This window comes from Salvelinus fontinalis, chromosome 38, assembly GCF_029448725.1.
Source record: "Salvelinus fontinalis isolate EN_2023a chromosome 38, ASM2944872v1, whole genome shotgun sequence".
NCBI classification, from domain to species: Eukaryota; Metazoa; Chordata; class Actinopteri; order Salmoniformes; family Salmonidae; genus Salvelinus; species Salvelinus fontinalis.
The window spans coordinates 12,631,338-12,648,550 of NC_074702.1; the positions used below are offsets into that span (position 1 = coordinate 12,631,338).

The 17,213-nt window shown below is 42.9% G+C and overlaps 1 protein-coding gene across 3 annotated transcripts in view; it reads left to right on the top strand.

Moving 5' to 3' along the window:
- The window catches only part of LOC129838009 (histone-lysine N-methyltransferase 2A-like), a 68,663-nt gene that overhangs the window by 16,025 nt on the left and 35,425 nt on the right, over window positions 1–17,213 (top strand). For 2 of the 3 annotated variants that reach the window (XM_055904632.1, XM_055904633.1), the window contains exons 4-15: window positions 88–281; window positions 507–620; window positions 854–1,016; window positions 1,161–1,395; window positions 1,507–1,805; window positions 4,002–4,105; window positions 4,744–4,854; window positions 5,358–5,471; window positions 5,662–5,802; window positions 6,193–6,403; window positions 6,539–6,652; window positions 8,969–9,082. In XM_055904632.1, coding sequence (XP_055760607.1) covers window positions 88–281; window positions 507–620; window positions 854–1,016; window positions 1,161–1,395; window positions 1,507–1,805; window positions 4,002–4,105; window positions 4,744–4,854; window positions 5,358–5,471; window positions 5,662–5,802; window positions 6,193–6,403; window positions 6,539–6,652; window positions 8,969–9,082 — 1,914 coding nt within the window. The remainder of the gene's footprint in view (window positions 1–87; window positions 282–506; window positions 621–853; window positions 1,017–1,160; window positions 1,396–1,506; window positions 1,806–4,001; window positions 4,106–4,743; window positions 4,855–5,357; window positions 5,472–5,661; window positions 5,803–6,192; window positions 6,404–6,538; window positions 6,653–8,968; window positions 9,083–17,213) is intronic. The other variant, XM_055904634.1, reaches the window with a different exon arrangement.

Genomic DNA, 17,213 nt, shown 5'->3' on the forward strand with positions numbered 1-17,213 from the left:
ACTTGGTTTAATGTCTCTGAGTATGTTTTTACTGCTTAAACTACCCTGGAAAGTAGTGACATACTTTTTGGTCTTTCTCTGTCCCAGAAGCAGGAAAGCTTGAGCCACAGGAACTGCATCTGAACATGATCGCTGAGGCTGACCGTGCTGCTGCTGAGGAGAAAGGAGCCACCCAGAGAGTTCGCTTCACAGGGGCCAATAAGAGGATGTTCAATCTGCTCAAGAAAGCCAAGGTCCAGCTCAACAAGATTGACCAGCAGAAACAACTGAAGTCCTCAGGGGTAATAATTGTCCCACTCATAAAAAGAATACACTTCAAAATTGCCATGCAAACAGTAATTGTTTTTCAGTAAACAACATGCATGGTGGGACTTTTTTCTGATACAGAATATGCTTTGTTTCCCTTCATTGTCATTAAATAGGATGATATTCATTAACACCAATATTGTGATATCTCTGGAGAGCTTCCTGTGTAAGCCCATAGTGATGAAACATGTTACCTGCAGCTTCTATCAGGGCCTGCTGGCTCCAGAGATGCAGCAGGGAAGAGACAAAGGAGGAAATCGAAAGAGCAGCTTGAGCCTGCTGCCTCAAACATGACTGACCCTCCCCTGTCACAGGTATGGGCATATGAACACAATCCTGGTCTGTGCTGTTCTCTGCATGTTTTATGTTCAGTGTCTCTTGCTATTCAATGTGTCTGAATGTTGCTTTGTCTCTTACTTAATAAAGTATCAGTATGTTGTTTCTTCCTCACTAAGAACCACCTTGTCTGGTCATAAATACATTTTTCATTGTGATGAATGAATGTCATAACAGCATCCCTCCCTGTCCCCCCTCTCCTTTTTAACAGGAGTTCCGCAGAGCGGGGGGTCCACGCATCAAGCATGTGTGCCGTGCAGCAGCTGTGGTGCTGGGCCAGCCTCGTGCGCTGGTGTCCGATGACATGATCCCCAGACTCAGTGCTCTGCCTCTGCATGAGAGAACTGGCATATCCCCCTCTGGCAAGAACCAAGGTAGAGCCTCAAGCTTTCAAAACTGATTATCAATGCAAATCTCTCAAACATTTTTAAGTGACATTATGCGTTCTGGTCTTTCCACACAACTTTCTTTGACTTTCCTATGAAAGATATCATAATTATATACCTGATCTATTGAAGGTGGTGAGTCTCTCTCTGGTCCAGACAGCCCTGGGCTGCTGGACCAAAAGGTTACCAAGGTCAGGAAGTCGGGAGCAGGTTTTGCTAAACAAAAGAGCCTTGCACCAGTTGGACTCCGCTCTCGGAGGTGTGGGATCTGCAAGGGCTGCAACCATGAGGAGGACTGTGGCGAGTGCATGAACTGCCTGGACAAACCCAAGTTTGGAGGGCCCAATACGAAGCGACAGTGCTGCATGTGAGTGTACTGCTCATCAGAATTGCAAAGGTGTCCAACTCGCATATATGTTACTGAATTATATAGATTGAATAGACAATTAAATGACCCATTTTTCTCTCTTTCCAATAGATATAAAAGATGCGATCAGATTGAAGACAGAAAAGCACGTCGTTTGAGTGGCAAGTTCCCTGGAGGTCCTGGGAAGCGCCCGCGGCACTCCCTCAGCGTGGTTCAGTCTAGCAATGAGGAAGTTGATGGGATGGAGGTGGGGGACAGCCAGAGCCCATCTGTGAGGAAGCAGCCGCGGCGTTGTGTGAAGCCGCGCTCCTACTTTGACCTGCTGGACTATGACTCCGACCTGGAGATCACTGTGGGCTCCAACTCTGCCTCCCCCGGCCGGAGGAGAGGCCCCGGCCCACGCATCCGAGGTAGTAATGTAACATTATTGGGAAGTAATAATAGAAATGGATTTTACTCTATTTAATATTGTCAGATCTTCTGGAACAGGTATTCCCAAACTGGGGCACGCGCAATACCGTCGGCAGTATGCTAAATAAAAATGTGATTCACATTTCACTTTTTTTTCTTCACATTTTCAAACAGTCCATTTTAGTAAGGCCTGTGTCCATAGAGACGCATACCAGTTCTACTGGTAGTACTGCTACTACCAGCAGTACTACACCTGCACCTGTCGACTACACAAGTTATGTTGCTTCCACGAGCACATCCAATGCTAGCATCATTAATTCTACATTTGTTGTTAGCCCAGCTAGCATGGACACTGACAGTTGTGAATCTGATGCAGCCGAAGAGCTACCGTCCCCTAACCCGGGAAAGCACCGAACAACAGACAGGGACATTGGACCATCGAAAAGGCGCAAATATGAAGAGAACTATATTGATTTGGGGTTCACTTATATTGGGAGTAGTGCCTCTCCTCAGCCACAGTGTGTTATGTGCAAAAGTACTATCTCACAACTCGATGAAACCTTCACTCTTGCGCAGACATTTAGAATCAAAACATGCTAATTTGAAAAATAAGCCATGGTAGTTTTTTGAGAGAGAATTAAGATGACTTTCGAGTAGTAAGACATGTATAAAATCAACAGATACCATTAATAAGAAGGGGCTAGAAGCGTCTTATATGGTGAGCTACCGAGTGGCTAGGACAGGCAAGCCCCATACTATTGTGGAGGACTTAATTCTTCCTGATGCCGTGGATATGGCTGGGACAATGCTGTGGGGAGAATGCACCAAAAACGATACAGACAATGCCTTCATCAAACACCACTGTTTTACAACGCATCAGTGACATGGCAGGACATGACAGGGAAACATAGTGGAGTGGTAACGTGCGTGCAAGCAGTTGCTCTCAGCAGTGTACGCCGCTTAGGTACACTGCAGCATCCACCGAGAGGCTCTTGCTGCCAAGGGAATGCCTGACAGCTTGAAAGACGTTTTGCACACTACAATTTCCACAATATCAGAAGTGCGCTGGTTATCAAGGGGCAAAGTATTGACACAAGCTTAATGTTTTCTTTACTGCCCATAATGTTCACTTGTCTGAACGCTTGCATGATGACGAGTTTCTCACACGACTGGCCTATCTGGGTGATGTTTTTTTCTCGCCTGAATGATCCAAATCTAGGATTATAGTGACTCTCCGCAACTATATTCAATGTGCAGGACATTGAGGCTATGATTAAGAAGTTGGAGCTCTTCTCTGTCTGCATTAACGAGGACAACACACAGGTCTTTCCATCATTGTATGATTTATTTTGTGTGCGAAAGAACTCAAGCTTATGGACAATGTCAAATGTGATATAGCGAAGCACCTGAGTGAGTTGGGTGTGCAATTACACAAGTACTTTACAGAAACGGATGACACAAATAGCTGGATTCGTTATCCCTTTCATGCCCTGCCTCCAGTCCACTTACTGATATCTGAACAAGAGAAATCGAAATTGCAACAAGCGGTTCTGTGTAAATTTAATTTAATCAGAAGCCACTGCCAGATTTCTGGATTGGGCTGCGCTCAGAGTATCCTGCCTTGGCAAACCACGCTGTTAAGACACTGATGCCCTTTGCAACCACGTACCTATGTGAGAGTGGATTCTCGGCCCTCACTAGCATAAATGAAATACAGGCAGAGACTGTGTGGAAAATGATTTAAGACAGACTCTCCAATACAACCCAACATTGCAGAGTAATGTGCATCCTTTCAAGCACACCCTTCTCATTAACCTGTGAGTTATTCACATTTTTTGATGAACAAATGTTTTATATGTAAGACGGTTAAATAAAGAGCCAAACGATTGATTATTATTATTTGTGACATGGTCGTATAAGAGCTCTTATAGGAACAAAACCCACACTCATTAATACATGCATCATATAGTGTGTGTGGCAGGCTTACAATGGTGGCACATTTGAGAGTGTGCTGACCCTGGTGCTAGAGAGGGTACGCAGCTGGAGGTTGAATGTTTGAAGGGGTACGGGACTACAAAAAGATTGGGAACCACTGTTCTAGAAGATCCCGGTCAAAGCTGTGAGTTATGCGTTAACTCTGAAGTATTAACACTGTATGTCTAATGACCACTGCAATGGTTCCTTTTTGTCTTCAGACTTTGTCTCTCTGGATGGATTCCTGGGAGACCTATCGGACGACGGTGTGAGACATCGCAGGCTGCACCACCGTGTCCCTCCTGGTCGCCGTAAAACTGACAAGGTAAAGAATCACAACAGGGCTGCTGCTCTGATGCCACTGAGCAGGCGGTGCATGAATTGACAGTTTCTGGGTCGCCTAGGTGAATAACACAAAGGATCTGCACAACCCCCCCCCCCCCCCCTCTCTCCAAACTCTCTCTTTCCACTCACTTCGTCTTCTCTCTGCTGCACCTTATGGTGGGATTCCCTGTCCTCTCTTCCTTCTCTCTCCTCTCATTTTGAGTTAAGCTGCTGCTTGCTTAGGTGCTCGTGGCAGATAACGCTGGTGCTCTTTTGCTTTGGCCTCAGCAGTCCCACCCTTCACAGGCACAGCAGAAGCGGACAGGCCCGTGGAGCGGTGGTGTCTACAGCTGGCTGGACGATGACAACCAGGGAGAGAGAGAGTCAGAAGGGCTGTCGGCAGAGCAGCTACTGCTGCAGATGACACAGTCCCCCCCACACTCCCAGTCAGACCTGGAGCTATCCTCCTCCTCCCCCGAGGACCAAGGCTCTCCCCACCCCTGGCGCCTGCTATCCCACACTGGGGCCACCCCGGGGTGGCCAAGGGCCAGGGTGAGGGTAGGGGGTGAGAGGGGAAGAATGTTGGTGGAGGCGGGGTGGGGACGAGCCTGTTTTTATGCTTTGTCGTATTTTTCCCAGAATCCTCTGGAACAGACGCCACCTAGCGTCCTGGCCGCCCTCGCCAATGGATTTGACCAGAGGGAGAGGGAGCCCTCCGAGCCTACGCACAAGATCGGCGTGGACTTCAAGGTCAGATGTTTTTCCTTGACTCTTGTAGCTGTGGTTTTAGAGATCTCATTTACCAGTTATAACTGTGGTATACGGCTGTCAGCCATTCAGCATTCAGGCCTTGAACCACCCAGTTTTAATGGCCAATATACCAGAAATCCCAGAGGTGCCTTATTGCTATTATAAGCCGTTACCAACATAAATATAACAGTAAATACGTTGTTTTGCGTCATACCTGTGATATATTGTATGCTAAATACACGGCAAGAATGCCCATCAGCATCCAGGACCCAAACTACTCAATTTATAACCATGGTTAAATTAGCCATTATCACCAGGTTTTGTCTTTGGTTTAGTTCTGTAATACCCTTATCTATCCACTGGATGTCAGTGTTCTTCTACATCAAGATTCCAAAAGGCTGTTGTTTCCCATTTCTGTATCTCCCACTCCTGTGTCTGACTCTGTGCTGTGGCCTCTATGAGAGGTGAAAGCTGTGTCTAAGCCTCCCCTGTCTGCCATGCAGGAGGACTGTGACCTCCAGAACGTGTGGATGATGGGAGGCCTGAGTATCCTGACCTCTGTGCCCATCATGCCCCCCTGTGTCTGCCTGCTGTGTGCCAGTAAAGGACAACAAGAGGTAAAGGCTCACAACATGGCTCTATTATTACAATGTCCCATTGGAGGAATTTCTTTGCTTTCAACACTGCTATTTGCTATAGGATGTTTTGATATGTAGGATGTTTTTGTCAATGTATGGCCATGATGGATCTTTTGAATCCACATTGGAAAGTCTTAAACCTGCAGACCGTTGCCTCTTCCTATCCTAGCAAATGCTGTACTGCCAGGTGTGCTGTGAGCCCTTCCACCGGTTTTGCCTTGAGCCAACAGAGCGCCCCTCTGAGGAGAACTGGTGCTGTCGCCGCTGCAAGTGCTGCCATATATGTGGCAGAAAAAACAAGCACTCCAAGGTATGGGTCCACACAAGGCCCCAGTCACTCGTCTCACCTGAGAACTGAACCACCTGGTCACTAGTTTTTAGGCTATATCCAGGGTCTATAGTTAACCCAGAGACTGAAGAGTAAGTGAGACACCCCACTCACTGTTTTTTTTTCTGCTTCAATGAGAGTCAGTGAACTAAGTACACCAGATCTAGCTGATATTGCATTGATGCCTATAGGAGAGGAACTTACTTTATTAGACCAGAACTGACATTTTGTTCAATAATTCACACTCAGGCCGTTAACAATCTTCATATATCCACCATCTTTGGTTTTCACTGATCAGGAAAAAACTGTGACATCAGTGTTGCCACCAATCTATGTGTAACTGTAATACTGTATCTCTCTGGTGTTCCTCAGCCTCTGCTGGAGTGTGACAGATGTCAGAACTGTTATCACCCTTCATGCCTGGGTCCTAACTACCCCAAACCCAACAGGAGGAGGAAGGCCTGGGTGTGTATGACGTGCATCAGGTGTAAAAGCTGTGGGGTTACACCAGGGAAGAGTTGGGACACCGAGTGGAACCACGATAAAGGACTCTGTCCAGACTGCACCAAGCTCCACGACCAAGGTAAGATGAAGTGAACGCTTTGGGGAAGTCGATCTGCAAACACAAATGTTAAAACATGATAAAAGACAAGCTCATTTATTTGGTTTCACTATTCATATGGGAATGGCAGGATATTGACGATATCACTTTCTAAAGGCAACTACTGTCCGATCTGCTTCAAGTGCTATGAGGACAGTGACTACGACAGTCAGATGATGCAGTGTGCCACCTGTAACCACTGGGTCCATGCCAAGTGTGAGGACCTGACAGGTGAGTCTTAGTGTTACACAGCATAAGTTGGGCGTAACGGGCTCCCATGCTCAGCAGTACCTTTCACAGGGATGCAAACTCGGCACTTTTCCGTGATATTTGCCTTTTGATCTCAGAATAAAGAAGGTCATCCACGTGAGTCATGTAGATCTGACAAAAAGTGCTTAGATGTAGTGTATCACTCATTGAGTTATAACGTCGAGGCCCCAACAGATCTTCTCCCTGTGTGATCACTACCGACTGTACAGAATGCATGCCTACCCTCTGCGTCCTACAAATAGAATACCAGAGTTTAGATCATGATGTCAGATATGTCATATCAGAACGAGTGCTTCATCCAATATCACGTGTGACAGCTGTGAGCAGCCAGCTGTGTCCCACTAACCAGCCGTTAGCCTGCTCAGCGGCTTCTCTCCATCTGTTTTTTCTGCACATCTCTATCACTTTTCAAATGCTATTTAGCCGTGATGGCGAGCTGGGGTGTGCAGACAGTAATGTGGTTTCTGTTAAATTTGTTTAATAATTGGAGCTGCTCGCAGTGCGAGGGAAGTGGATACATATTACTCTGTATTATGATACTTGGTCTGGTAGCACATCCTTAGTAAAGTGTTGGTATGGTGACAACCCCATTCTGAAAATAGGCACATTTTCTTGCAGTTTACAGAGCTTTTGTTGTGTGTTTCTGTAGGAAGAATCTCTGTCACTTTCACAATAGAGAACATACACTGAGTGTACAAAACATTAGAAACACCTGCTCTTTCCTTGAGACTGACCAGGTGAATCCAGTTGAGAGCTATGCGCCCTTATGGATGTTACCTTTAATCAGTGTAGATGAACGGGAGGAGACAAGTTAAAGAAGGAATTTTTTATCCTTGAGACATGGATTGTGCATGTGTGTTATTCAAAGGGTGAATGGGCAATACAAAATATTTAAGTGCCTTTTTGAATGGGTTCGAGTAGTAGGTACCAGGCACAATGGATTTGAGTGTGTCAAGAACTGCAAAGCTGCTGGGTTTTTCACAAGTTTCCTGTGTCTATTGTTAGGTTCTAATTCTCAGTCGAACTCAATTGATACTATGAAAGCTTAAACAAGTTTATTCTTCCCAGAGGGTCAATACAGCTGCATTCAAACAGAATATGTCTTCACCAACACAAGTATATATATATATATACTCCAATTTAGGTGCATTCCTCCTCTCCAACCCTTACATCTATTATGGTTCGACAGGAAGACGAAGTGATGGGGTAATTAACCGTTCCTTCTCCCTTAAGGTGACCTGACCTCAACCCCCTTGATGCCTAATCCAAAGCTCTCCACCCGTATCACCGATAGCAATCGTGATTGCCTCCCCTCTACTCAGCACATTCCAAAGCCATCTGGCTCTTACAGATAATCATTAACTTCTGATATAAAAACCAGTCTCTATCACTCCTAAGATACTATAGTATTGCTTCTGATCTATCATGTCTCTAGTATAACAATGTTCCAAGTTTAAGATGTCAGAACCCAGAATCTAACAGTCCACTGTTTCTAGCATTTAACTCCATACTGTTCAACATTACATACACTTGGAAATTACTTTTAAATGGACAAACAATAATAATAAAACATGAATAAAAAATGGAACATGATTAACATTCACAGTTAGGCTTATGGCCTCTTCTATATGCACGCTCTTATTTCCATCTCTCATTACACAACAGAATGCCATGTTGGCTTCCTCCACTTCAGCTGGAGCTGCTTTTCCACTTTCTCCTTCTGGTTCTTAAGAGAGTGATAGCACAGGACTTGGAAAGCCGAAAAGAAACACAAAACAACAGCATTAACAATGTGTTAAGCTATGCATAATTATATATGTATGAAAACCAAAGTCTGAGACCATGACAATTCCCACTCTCTCTCACCTGACTCTATGCCTAGGATACTTTTCTGCTGGATTCCACAAAATTGAAAGCCCTAAAGCCTCCTCATGCTTTCGCCCAGTCTTCCCCTTTCCGGCCCCAGGTTCCGAAAGGTGTTCCCAAGCCATTTCATTATCACTTTGTTCCCCATCTCCTCCATTGCCACCTGATAGGCAAGTGCGTATCCCCAATCAACACTACATCCTTTTGAGGTACCTCAGCACTGTATAGACTTTTACATCAATGCCTCCAAAATGTTGTTTAGAGTACAATTACCCCACCATCTATCCTTTCATTTGATGCATTAACCAATAAAGCAGCTAACCCAACTATGATGTTTAAAGTAGCTCCCTGACCCAACCCATCTACATGTCTACAGTGGAATCTAGTCTCTCTCTCTCTCTCTCTCTTTAGCTCTGCTTCCTCTGTCATGGCGTCTTCAAGCTCACCCATTATGCAGTTGGACCTCACTTCCTATGAGAACTGTGAACCCACCGAGGAGAGACATGACGATCTTTACCGCTGCAGGTGCTGTAAGGAGTACTGTGCGTAGACCAGACCAACACTGTCCTAACACCCCCGCCTGGTGTATCTTGATGTATACTCAATCTCCAGAATTCAACCCGTGCCCTCGGTTATCTCCTGCTCCTCATGTGCTGCTTTCACCTGAGGATATACACACTGCAACGCGTTGGTCATTTCCTGACAACATAGACTCCCCCCTTTATGGCAAGATCACTAATTTGTGGCATTTGAATAACAGCCCCTGGTACTCCCATCGGTCTCCCAGTTACCAGCTACCCAGCCATTTGGCAGTAGTCCTCATAAACTGATATCCCAACAATGCTACTAAAGTAACCCCTGCTACTACTAACATGGCCCATGAATGTAGCCTCCTTCAATTACTGTCCCTACAGCGACTGCCGTGAGAATAACTACTGCATGTTATCTGTCAAGTGTTCGCCAATTAGAAATTGGTAAAGAGATGAATGATTTGGAAGAATATCCAACCTAAAAAAACTGAGTCACATGTTTCCTGAAAGTTTACCTTAGTGTCTGAAATGCCACCACTATCTCTTCTACTCTCACCATGTTCTGGGTATGTGTAATGTTTAACTGTAGTTTAACCTCATAATAGTCCCTATATTGTGCACAGTTAGCTGTCCTCCCTCTCCTGTGAGGTTACCTTATATGGTAGCTTCTCTGAATTTATTAGCATTGTCTATGGTCACACAAAATCTAAATGTCAAAACCAGACAGTGGTTACTTCTCTTTATCTAGTTTCGGTTTGACTCAGACCCAGCCTGCAAGTGCACTCTCGCAACAGCCAGGGCTTAACCACAAAGACTAATATAGATCGCTTATGGAGCGTAAAGTGGCAGAGTTTTTACACACATAGCAACAGTATTTTATTATTAGGCCTGCAGCAAAACATATGAATCTTAAGGTCCCCCTAATCAATAATGGGGAGAGTCTTTGGGACCCACCCCCTACAAATTCGAGCTTCTGAACCTAGCACACATCATCCCGGTTAGAATATACATTTCTAACCTGAACTCTTATAGCGTTACAGGTCATCTTCCCAATGGAACATGTAACTCTTGCCTGTCACATTTGATGGTCCTTGATAATGTCCCAATTTCAATATCCAAATAGATACGTCCGATTTTCCCACGTACACGAGCCTCTCACCTGAGCTGCTATCACCATCCTGTCTGGCCTATTCCTCCCACCAGCACCCCAGAAACATGAGAGAAATGTGTATGTTATCTCTCTCCACGCTCACTCCACATGCGCGATCTCAAGACTCTAGTGCACTCCTGCCGCCGGTACCCAGGTTAATGGCTCGGACACATATTGAAGTGTTAAAAGTCACTGTCACATTGAACGCCTTTGTCGCTCTTTCTTCAGCCGGTTTGGGAGAGTTTTGAGGTTCACACACAGTTTGTGTCCAAATGATTCATACCATGCATTAAGACACGATCTGATGTCACCTTCAATGATAACCTCAGATCAGAACAACAGTTTAGTTAACTTCTTTCCTGTTTCAGGAAATCCAGACAAGCGTTGACTATATAACTATACTATATAAATTATTACATTCCCAATTTTCTTAACACCATGTCTACGACAAACGTCAAAGAGCATAACATATTGTTACTGTTGAAACCATTTTCAACATTAGTTCATACTCCCTTATCTTACTGGCGACCTCTCGGAAGAGTTACCTGATCAGGGAGTTGGCACCCTAATCCATCGGAGAATCCCACCAACAATCCAGCAGTCCCAATCTGGTGAAATTTACATTTACATTTAAGTCATTTAGCAGACGCTCTTATCCAGAGCGACTTACAAGTACATACATCCATACTTTTTTTTTTTTTTTTGTACTGGCCCCCCGTGGGAATCGAACCCACAACCCTGGCGTTGCAAGCGCCATGCTCTACCAACTGAGCCACACGGGGCTGTATCGAAAAATTTAAATCAGCAATTCACATATTAAAATCCATTTTGATTAACTGTCATCCCTATTTAACATATATTTTTAGTCTATATGCAGACTGAACAAAGTATATTTGTATATTTACCCAAAAACCAGGAACCCGAGGGAACTGGTTATTTTCCCTTCGAACCCATGATTCGCATTGTGATTCAAAAACATGTTAAATCAAGAATAACCAATCAACTTAGAATTACATCTCTTGATAACTCCATCAGGAAATACGAGTATCTCATAAAGCAATGGTAAAATAGAATAGAAACTGGTGTTTCTCATTCATTTTATAGTTAAATCCCACCTGTTTCGGTCATTTTTAATGAGATTGATCAGGCCTCACCAGAAAGACAGGACCCCATCCAAAATAAATCCCACACTATCAACACCACTAACGCATATTCATAACCAGTAATGTGTGTGTGTGTGTGGGTGGGTGGGTGGGTGTGTGGTAAACTGTAGGCCCAAAACATACATGAACAGGCCTTAGTTGTCTGGGAACTCTGTTTATGGCCAAATTCCAATACTTTTATCTCTAACTGCTCTCCCCAATAACATAGTCTCCGGGGACATTCCAACGAGAGATAATGAAACCCCCACTTATGGAAAAGAAAGTGTACATTTCGTTACCATTCACAATGATACATTTTAATCAGCAATTGTAAAGTATTAATTATAAACCAAACATGATAATGGTAAATCCACTGTCCTTACTCCAATCATTAAACATTTGTTTCAATCCACCCAAATGTTTATGTATCTTTTATTAGCGTAGCGTCCCACCTGGCCAACATCTAGTGAAATTACAGAGCGCGAAATTCAAAAATACTAAATTCAAATATTTAATATTCTTGAAAATGTGTTATACATCAAAATAAAGCTTAACGTCTTGTTAATCCAGCCGCCATGTCAGATTTAAAAAAGGCTTTACGGCGAAAGCAAACCATGCGATAACCATGCGATTATCTGAGGACACCGCCCCGCATACCAACACATGAAAAACATATTTCAACCAGGCAGGTGCGACACAAATGTCAGAAATAGCGATGTAAAAAATGCCTTTGGTCTTATTCTGTTGGCACTCCAAAAGGTCCTAGTTTCATCACAAATGGTCCTTTTGTTCGATAATGTCCTTCTTTATATCCATAAAAACTCAGTTTAGCTGGTGCGCTTCAGTCAATAATCCATCCAGTTTCCCTCCATCAAAATGCATACAAAATGAATCCCAAACGTTACTAATAAACTTTTCCAAACAAGTCAAACGACATTTATAATCAAACCTTAGGTATCCTAATACGCAAATAAACTATAAAGTTTAAGATGGAGAATAGTATGTTCATTACCGGAAATAAATAAGAAAACGCGCTTTCCTCCACGTGCTTGGAAACACTACAGCCAAAATGGGAGCCACCTAGAAAAACTACAATTTCTGGGTCATTTTTCCAAAAACCAGCCTGAAACTCTTTCTAAAGACTGTTGACATCTAGTGGAAGCCCTAGGAACTGCAATTTGGGAGGACTTGGGCTTATAATTATAGTACTAGCCATTGAAAAAAGTGGTAAGCTGAATTTTTTTTGGGGGGGGGGGTTTGTCCTCGGGGTTTCGCCTGCCATATTAGTTCTGTTATACTCACAGACATAATTTTAACCGTTTTAGAAAACACTAAAGTTTCTATCTAAATCCACCAATTATATGCATATCCTAGCTTCTGGGCCTGAGTAACAGGCAGTTTACTTTGGGCACGCTTTTCATCCGGATGTCAAAATACTGCCCCCTACCCCAGAAAAGTTAGCATGTCCTACCCTTAAACACAGCAACTTTATCTCGCCACCGAGTCCACCATCACCACCGCACCACAATCTTTATTATTAACTAAAAAAAATAAGTTAATTTTAGGTTTGGTAACCCCTATGCTAATTCCTCGTTACCCCGCCACCCTTTCGTCCATTCTAGAAATCTGTTTCATAATAAAATCACAAATGTCTCATGAGATCAAAAAGTTTGCAAGGAGTGTTTGGCCAGCTAATTGAAATTGTTACCTCTTAAGAATCCATTCCCCCGGAATCCATTTCCCCTGCATTTCGCCTAGATTATTCAACCCAAAATACTTTTTCTGTTGCAAATGTAGCCAATTTCTCATCACAAGGACTCTGTGATATTTGATCCTGGCATCTATTAAAAAGTTTGGTAAGATGTGATCTCATACGTTTTCCTTCACATATAAACTGTAATCTCTATGAGCCACTATCAATCGAACCGAGGCTATACACCAATATGTGACACAAACACTGCTGCTACTCTCAAAATGATTTGTTGTTGCTCTTTTGAAAAAGATGCAAACGCTTGTATAACGGCATTTCATCCGAATGCAGCATGTTCTAGTATCACCTTACACTCATTCTTCCAATGTCCGATAGCTCCCTGTTTTAGATGTTTTTTCGCTACATTTCTTTGTCTTACCGTGGCCATTGAAACCACAATTATTTTTGTTAGAGTTCCTGTATTGGAGATTCAGGAATAATTTTTTTTCTTTTTTTTCTCTCTCTCCATATTCCATCCAGTTTGCTTTATTTTTGTGAAAGATTACATTAGATCGTTCTTGAATAGGTTTCTCAAGTTCTTTTTGTTTTCCCTCTATCTTATTTTGTATCTCTGTAGTATAATTGTATTGCTATCTACCTGTACTATTAGTTAATGGATTTCCCTTGTTAGCCTTGTCTTTAGCCAGAAACTGCTTTTTTATTATTGATGAATATTGAATTGAGTGTCCCCCTGAAGGTACATTTTAAAGGTTTCCCAAACAAGTACAGCCATGGTGTTATGGAGCTGTCCCGGAATAGCTGTCCATCTATAAAGAGTTTGTCCATAATGAGAAAGGCACGCTTACCCTTCCCCCTCTGTTGCCTTTGTACCTGATACAGTCTCTTACGATGTTCGGTTATCTTACTTGGGAATTGGTCATTGAGACCCAATTTGGTCCCTTTAAGGTCCCTTCCCCTGCTTTTGATCAGCTCCTTTTGTTGGTTGTGTTCAAATTTTGCGATGATCGGTCGGGGACCCTTGGTCTTGTCGCTCCGAGCTCCAAGTGTGTGTACTCGGTGGAAAGCCACCTTGTTTACAGTCTCTATAGGAAGTTTCAGGGCGGATTGTTAGTAACTTTCACTGTGGCCGTATTAACCCCTCGCTGGTCTGCGACGTGAGCGGAGTTAAATTTCACTCTCAAAACATCTTGCTCTATTTCATCCACAACCCCCACAATTGCCGTTTTGACCACAGGTTCCAAACCTACCATCAAAGCCAAAGTGCAAATTCTATCAATGCACTCCCGTACCCAGTCTTTTTGCAGCTGAGTATCTCTACTAATTTAGAGTTTTTTTGGTTTGTTTTTGATATAATGCTGACATCAACACGCTGGTATATTGAGCTTTTGATTCTGTTTTTATGTCATTGTGCCAAGTCATAATTGCCTCCCTGAATTCTTTGTTTGATTTGAATTCTCCGTCAGCAGGGAAATGTTGCCCAATTATTTCCAGTTTGCTCAATTGCTTCAATATTCGAGCCAAATTGGTAGAATGCTTGTGCGCTTCTTTCAAAACCTCCATAGCTTTATTAAAATCCCCTAGCTCCGCTCTACAGGGAAAATCGGGTCCGTATGTTGCGATATCAATTGTTATTATTCCTAAACCTCTCCCGAAGTTGTCCAGGGTATTTTAGATTTCTTCACTCCCATCTATAATACACACTTTCGATTAACTATTTTCCAAGGTAGGGCTACCCACTTCCCAGGATAATAGTTATTGTATTTGTGCCAATTAAATGGTCACGGCACTTAATACCTTGTATTAGAACCAATACTATAGTGTCTGCAAATGTATTACTGGAGAATACGGATGACGTAATGACTTATTCCAGTATTGCGCATCAAATATCACTATTATAGATAACACACATTACCAAAATTATTCACACTTGTCTTCCTATTTCCACACAATCTGTCATGGTTCCCCACCCCAACAGGGCATAAAACCAACCTCTCTTTATTGCTATATAACTCCTTTTGAGGACTCAAACCTCTTCTAGAACACATTGTTTCTGTAGGGCCTGGCTACCCATAACTTATGTTCAACATCAAGCTTGTTGAATGCGGCTCACAAGGCTTACATTTCCCACACATGTAAAAATTGCTACTCACTAGCAACTCACTTATATGCAACAAGAAGGTTTCACAAAAACAGAGGCCTCAAACCTTTTAATAGCGGACTCGAACCCCTATAATAGAGCTTGTTCAAACCTTCACACACACACTCTCACACCCTGCGCTCTAACGGCCACTGCGACTGGGCTTCCACCCTTCTTACGGGTCTGGTCACTACACTAGGGTTTTACCCTCTACAGGACCACCCTGTTCAGGACTTCCCCTCTCTCTGAGATGTTATATTTCACAGGAACTATATCCTGCTCTGGACTTACTCTATTAGCATATACCACAAAGCTATGACCGGTCGTAACACAATGGGACTACTGAATAAGCTCAGGCTTTCTAGGTCCGTATCCTATAATTGGTTCAGCCTACGACTGTCATCTCCCCAAGATGTCAGAATTTGTGATAACAGGTGTAGGAACTATGCCTACCTTTATTTCTGTTGCCGGCTCTTGTTTCACTGATTCGGAATCTTTAGTTCGACTGCAAATCGTGGCGAACCCTGCTCGCAGCGCCAACTGTTAGGTTCTAATTCTGAGTCAAAAGTCCAACGGATACTATGATAGCTTAACCAAGTTTATTCTTCCCAGAGGGTCAATACAGCTGCATTTAGACAAAACATGTTTCCTCCATCACAAGTATGTGTATATAGATGCACTCCTCATTCTCGCCAGTCTTGCATCTTTTATGGTTTGTCAGGAAGACGAAGTGATGGGGTAATAAACCGTTCCTTCTCCTTTAACTTCTTGCCGCACGGATACCTTTAGCGGGATCAAAATATTTATAATCATGAAATCACAAGTGAAATATACCAAAACACAGCGTAGCTTGTTGTTTATCCACCTATCGTGTCAGATTTCGAAAATATGCTTTACAGCGAAAGCAATCCAAGCGTTTGAGTTTATCAATCACTAGACAAAACCGTAAGAACAGCTAGCCTCAAATTAGCTTGGTAATGAAAGTCAGAAAAGCAATCAAATTAATCGCTTACCTTTGATAATCTTCGGATGTTTGGACTCACGAGACTCCCAGTTACACAATAAATGTTATTTTTGTTCGATAAAGATTAGCTTTATAACCAAAAAACGCCATTTGATTTGCGCGTTATGTTCAGACAGACGAAAATTCCAAAAAGTATCTGTAATGTTCGTAGAAACATGTCAAACGTTTTTTATAATCAATCCTCAGGTTGTTTTTAACATACATAATCGATAATATTTCAACCAGACGGTAACCTATTCAATACAACAGAGAAAGAAAATGTCGAGCTACATCTCTCGCGCGCAGGAACTAATCAAAGGACACCTGACGCGTTTTGAAAAATCTTGCTCATTTAAAAAAAAATAAAGCTTGAAACTATGTCTATCTGGTTGATACCCCTTTAAATGGAGGAGGGGCAGGCAACGGAACAGGGATTTTTCCAAATAAAAGGCACTTTTGGATTTCCTCAGGTTTTTGCCTGCAAAATCAGTTCTGTTATACTCACAGACAATATTTTGACAGTTTTGGAAACTTTAGAGTGTTTTCTATCCTAATCTGTCAATTATATGCATATTCTAGCATCTGGACCTGAGAAATAGTCTGTTTAACTTGGGAACGTTATTTTTCCAAACATAAAAATTCTGCCCCCTAGCTGAAAGAAGTTAAGGTGACCTGACCTCAACCCCTTGATGCCTAATCCTAAACTCTCCACCCGTATCACCTACAGCAATCATGTGATTGCCTCCCCTCTACTCAGCACGTTCCAAAGCCATCTGGCTCCTACAGATATCCATTCACTTCTGATATAAAAACCAGTGTCTATCACTCCTTAGATACTATAGTATTACTTCTGATGTATCATGTCTCTAGTATAACAATGTTTTAAGTTTAAGAAGTCATAACCAAGAATCTAACAGTATCAAGAATGATCCACCACCCAAAGAATATCCAGCCAACTTGACACAACTGTGGGAAGCATTGGA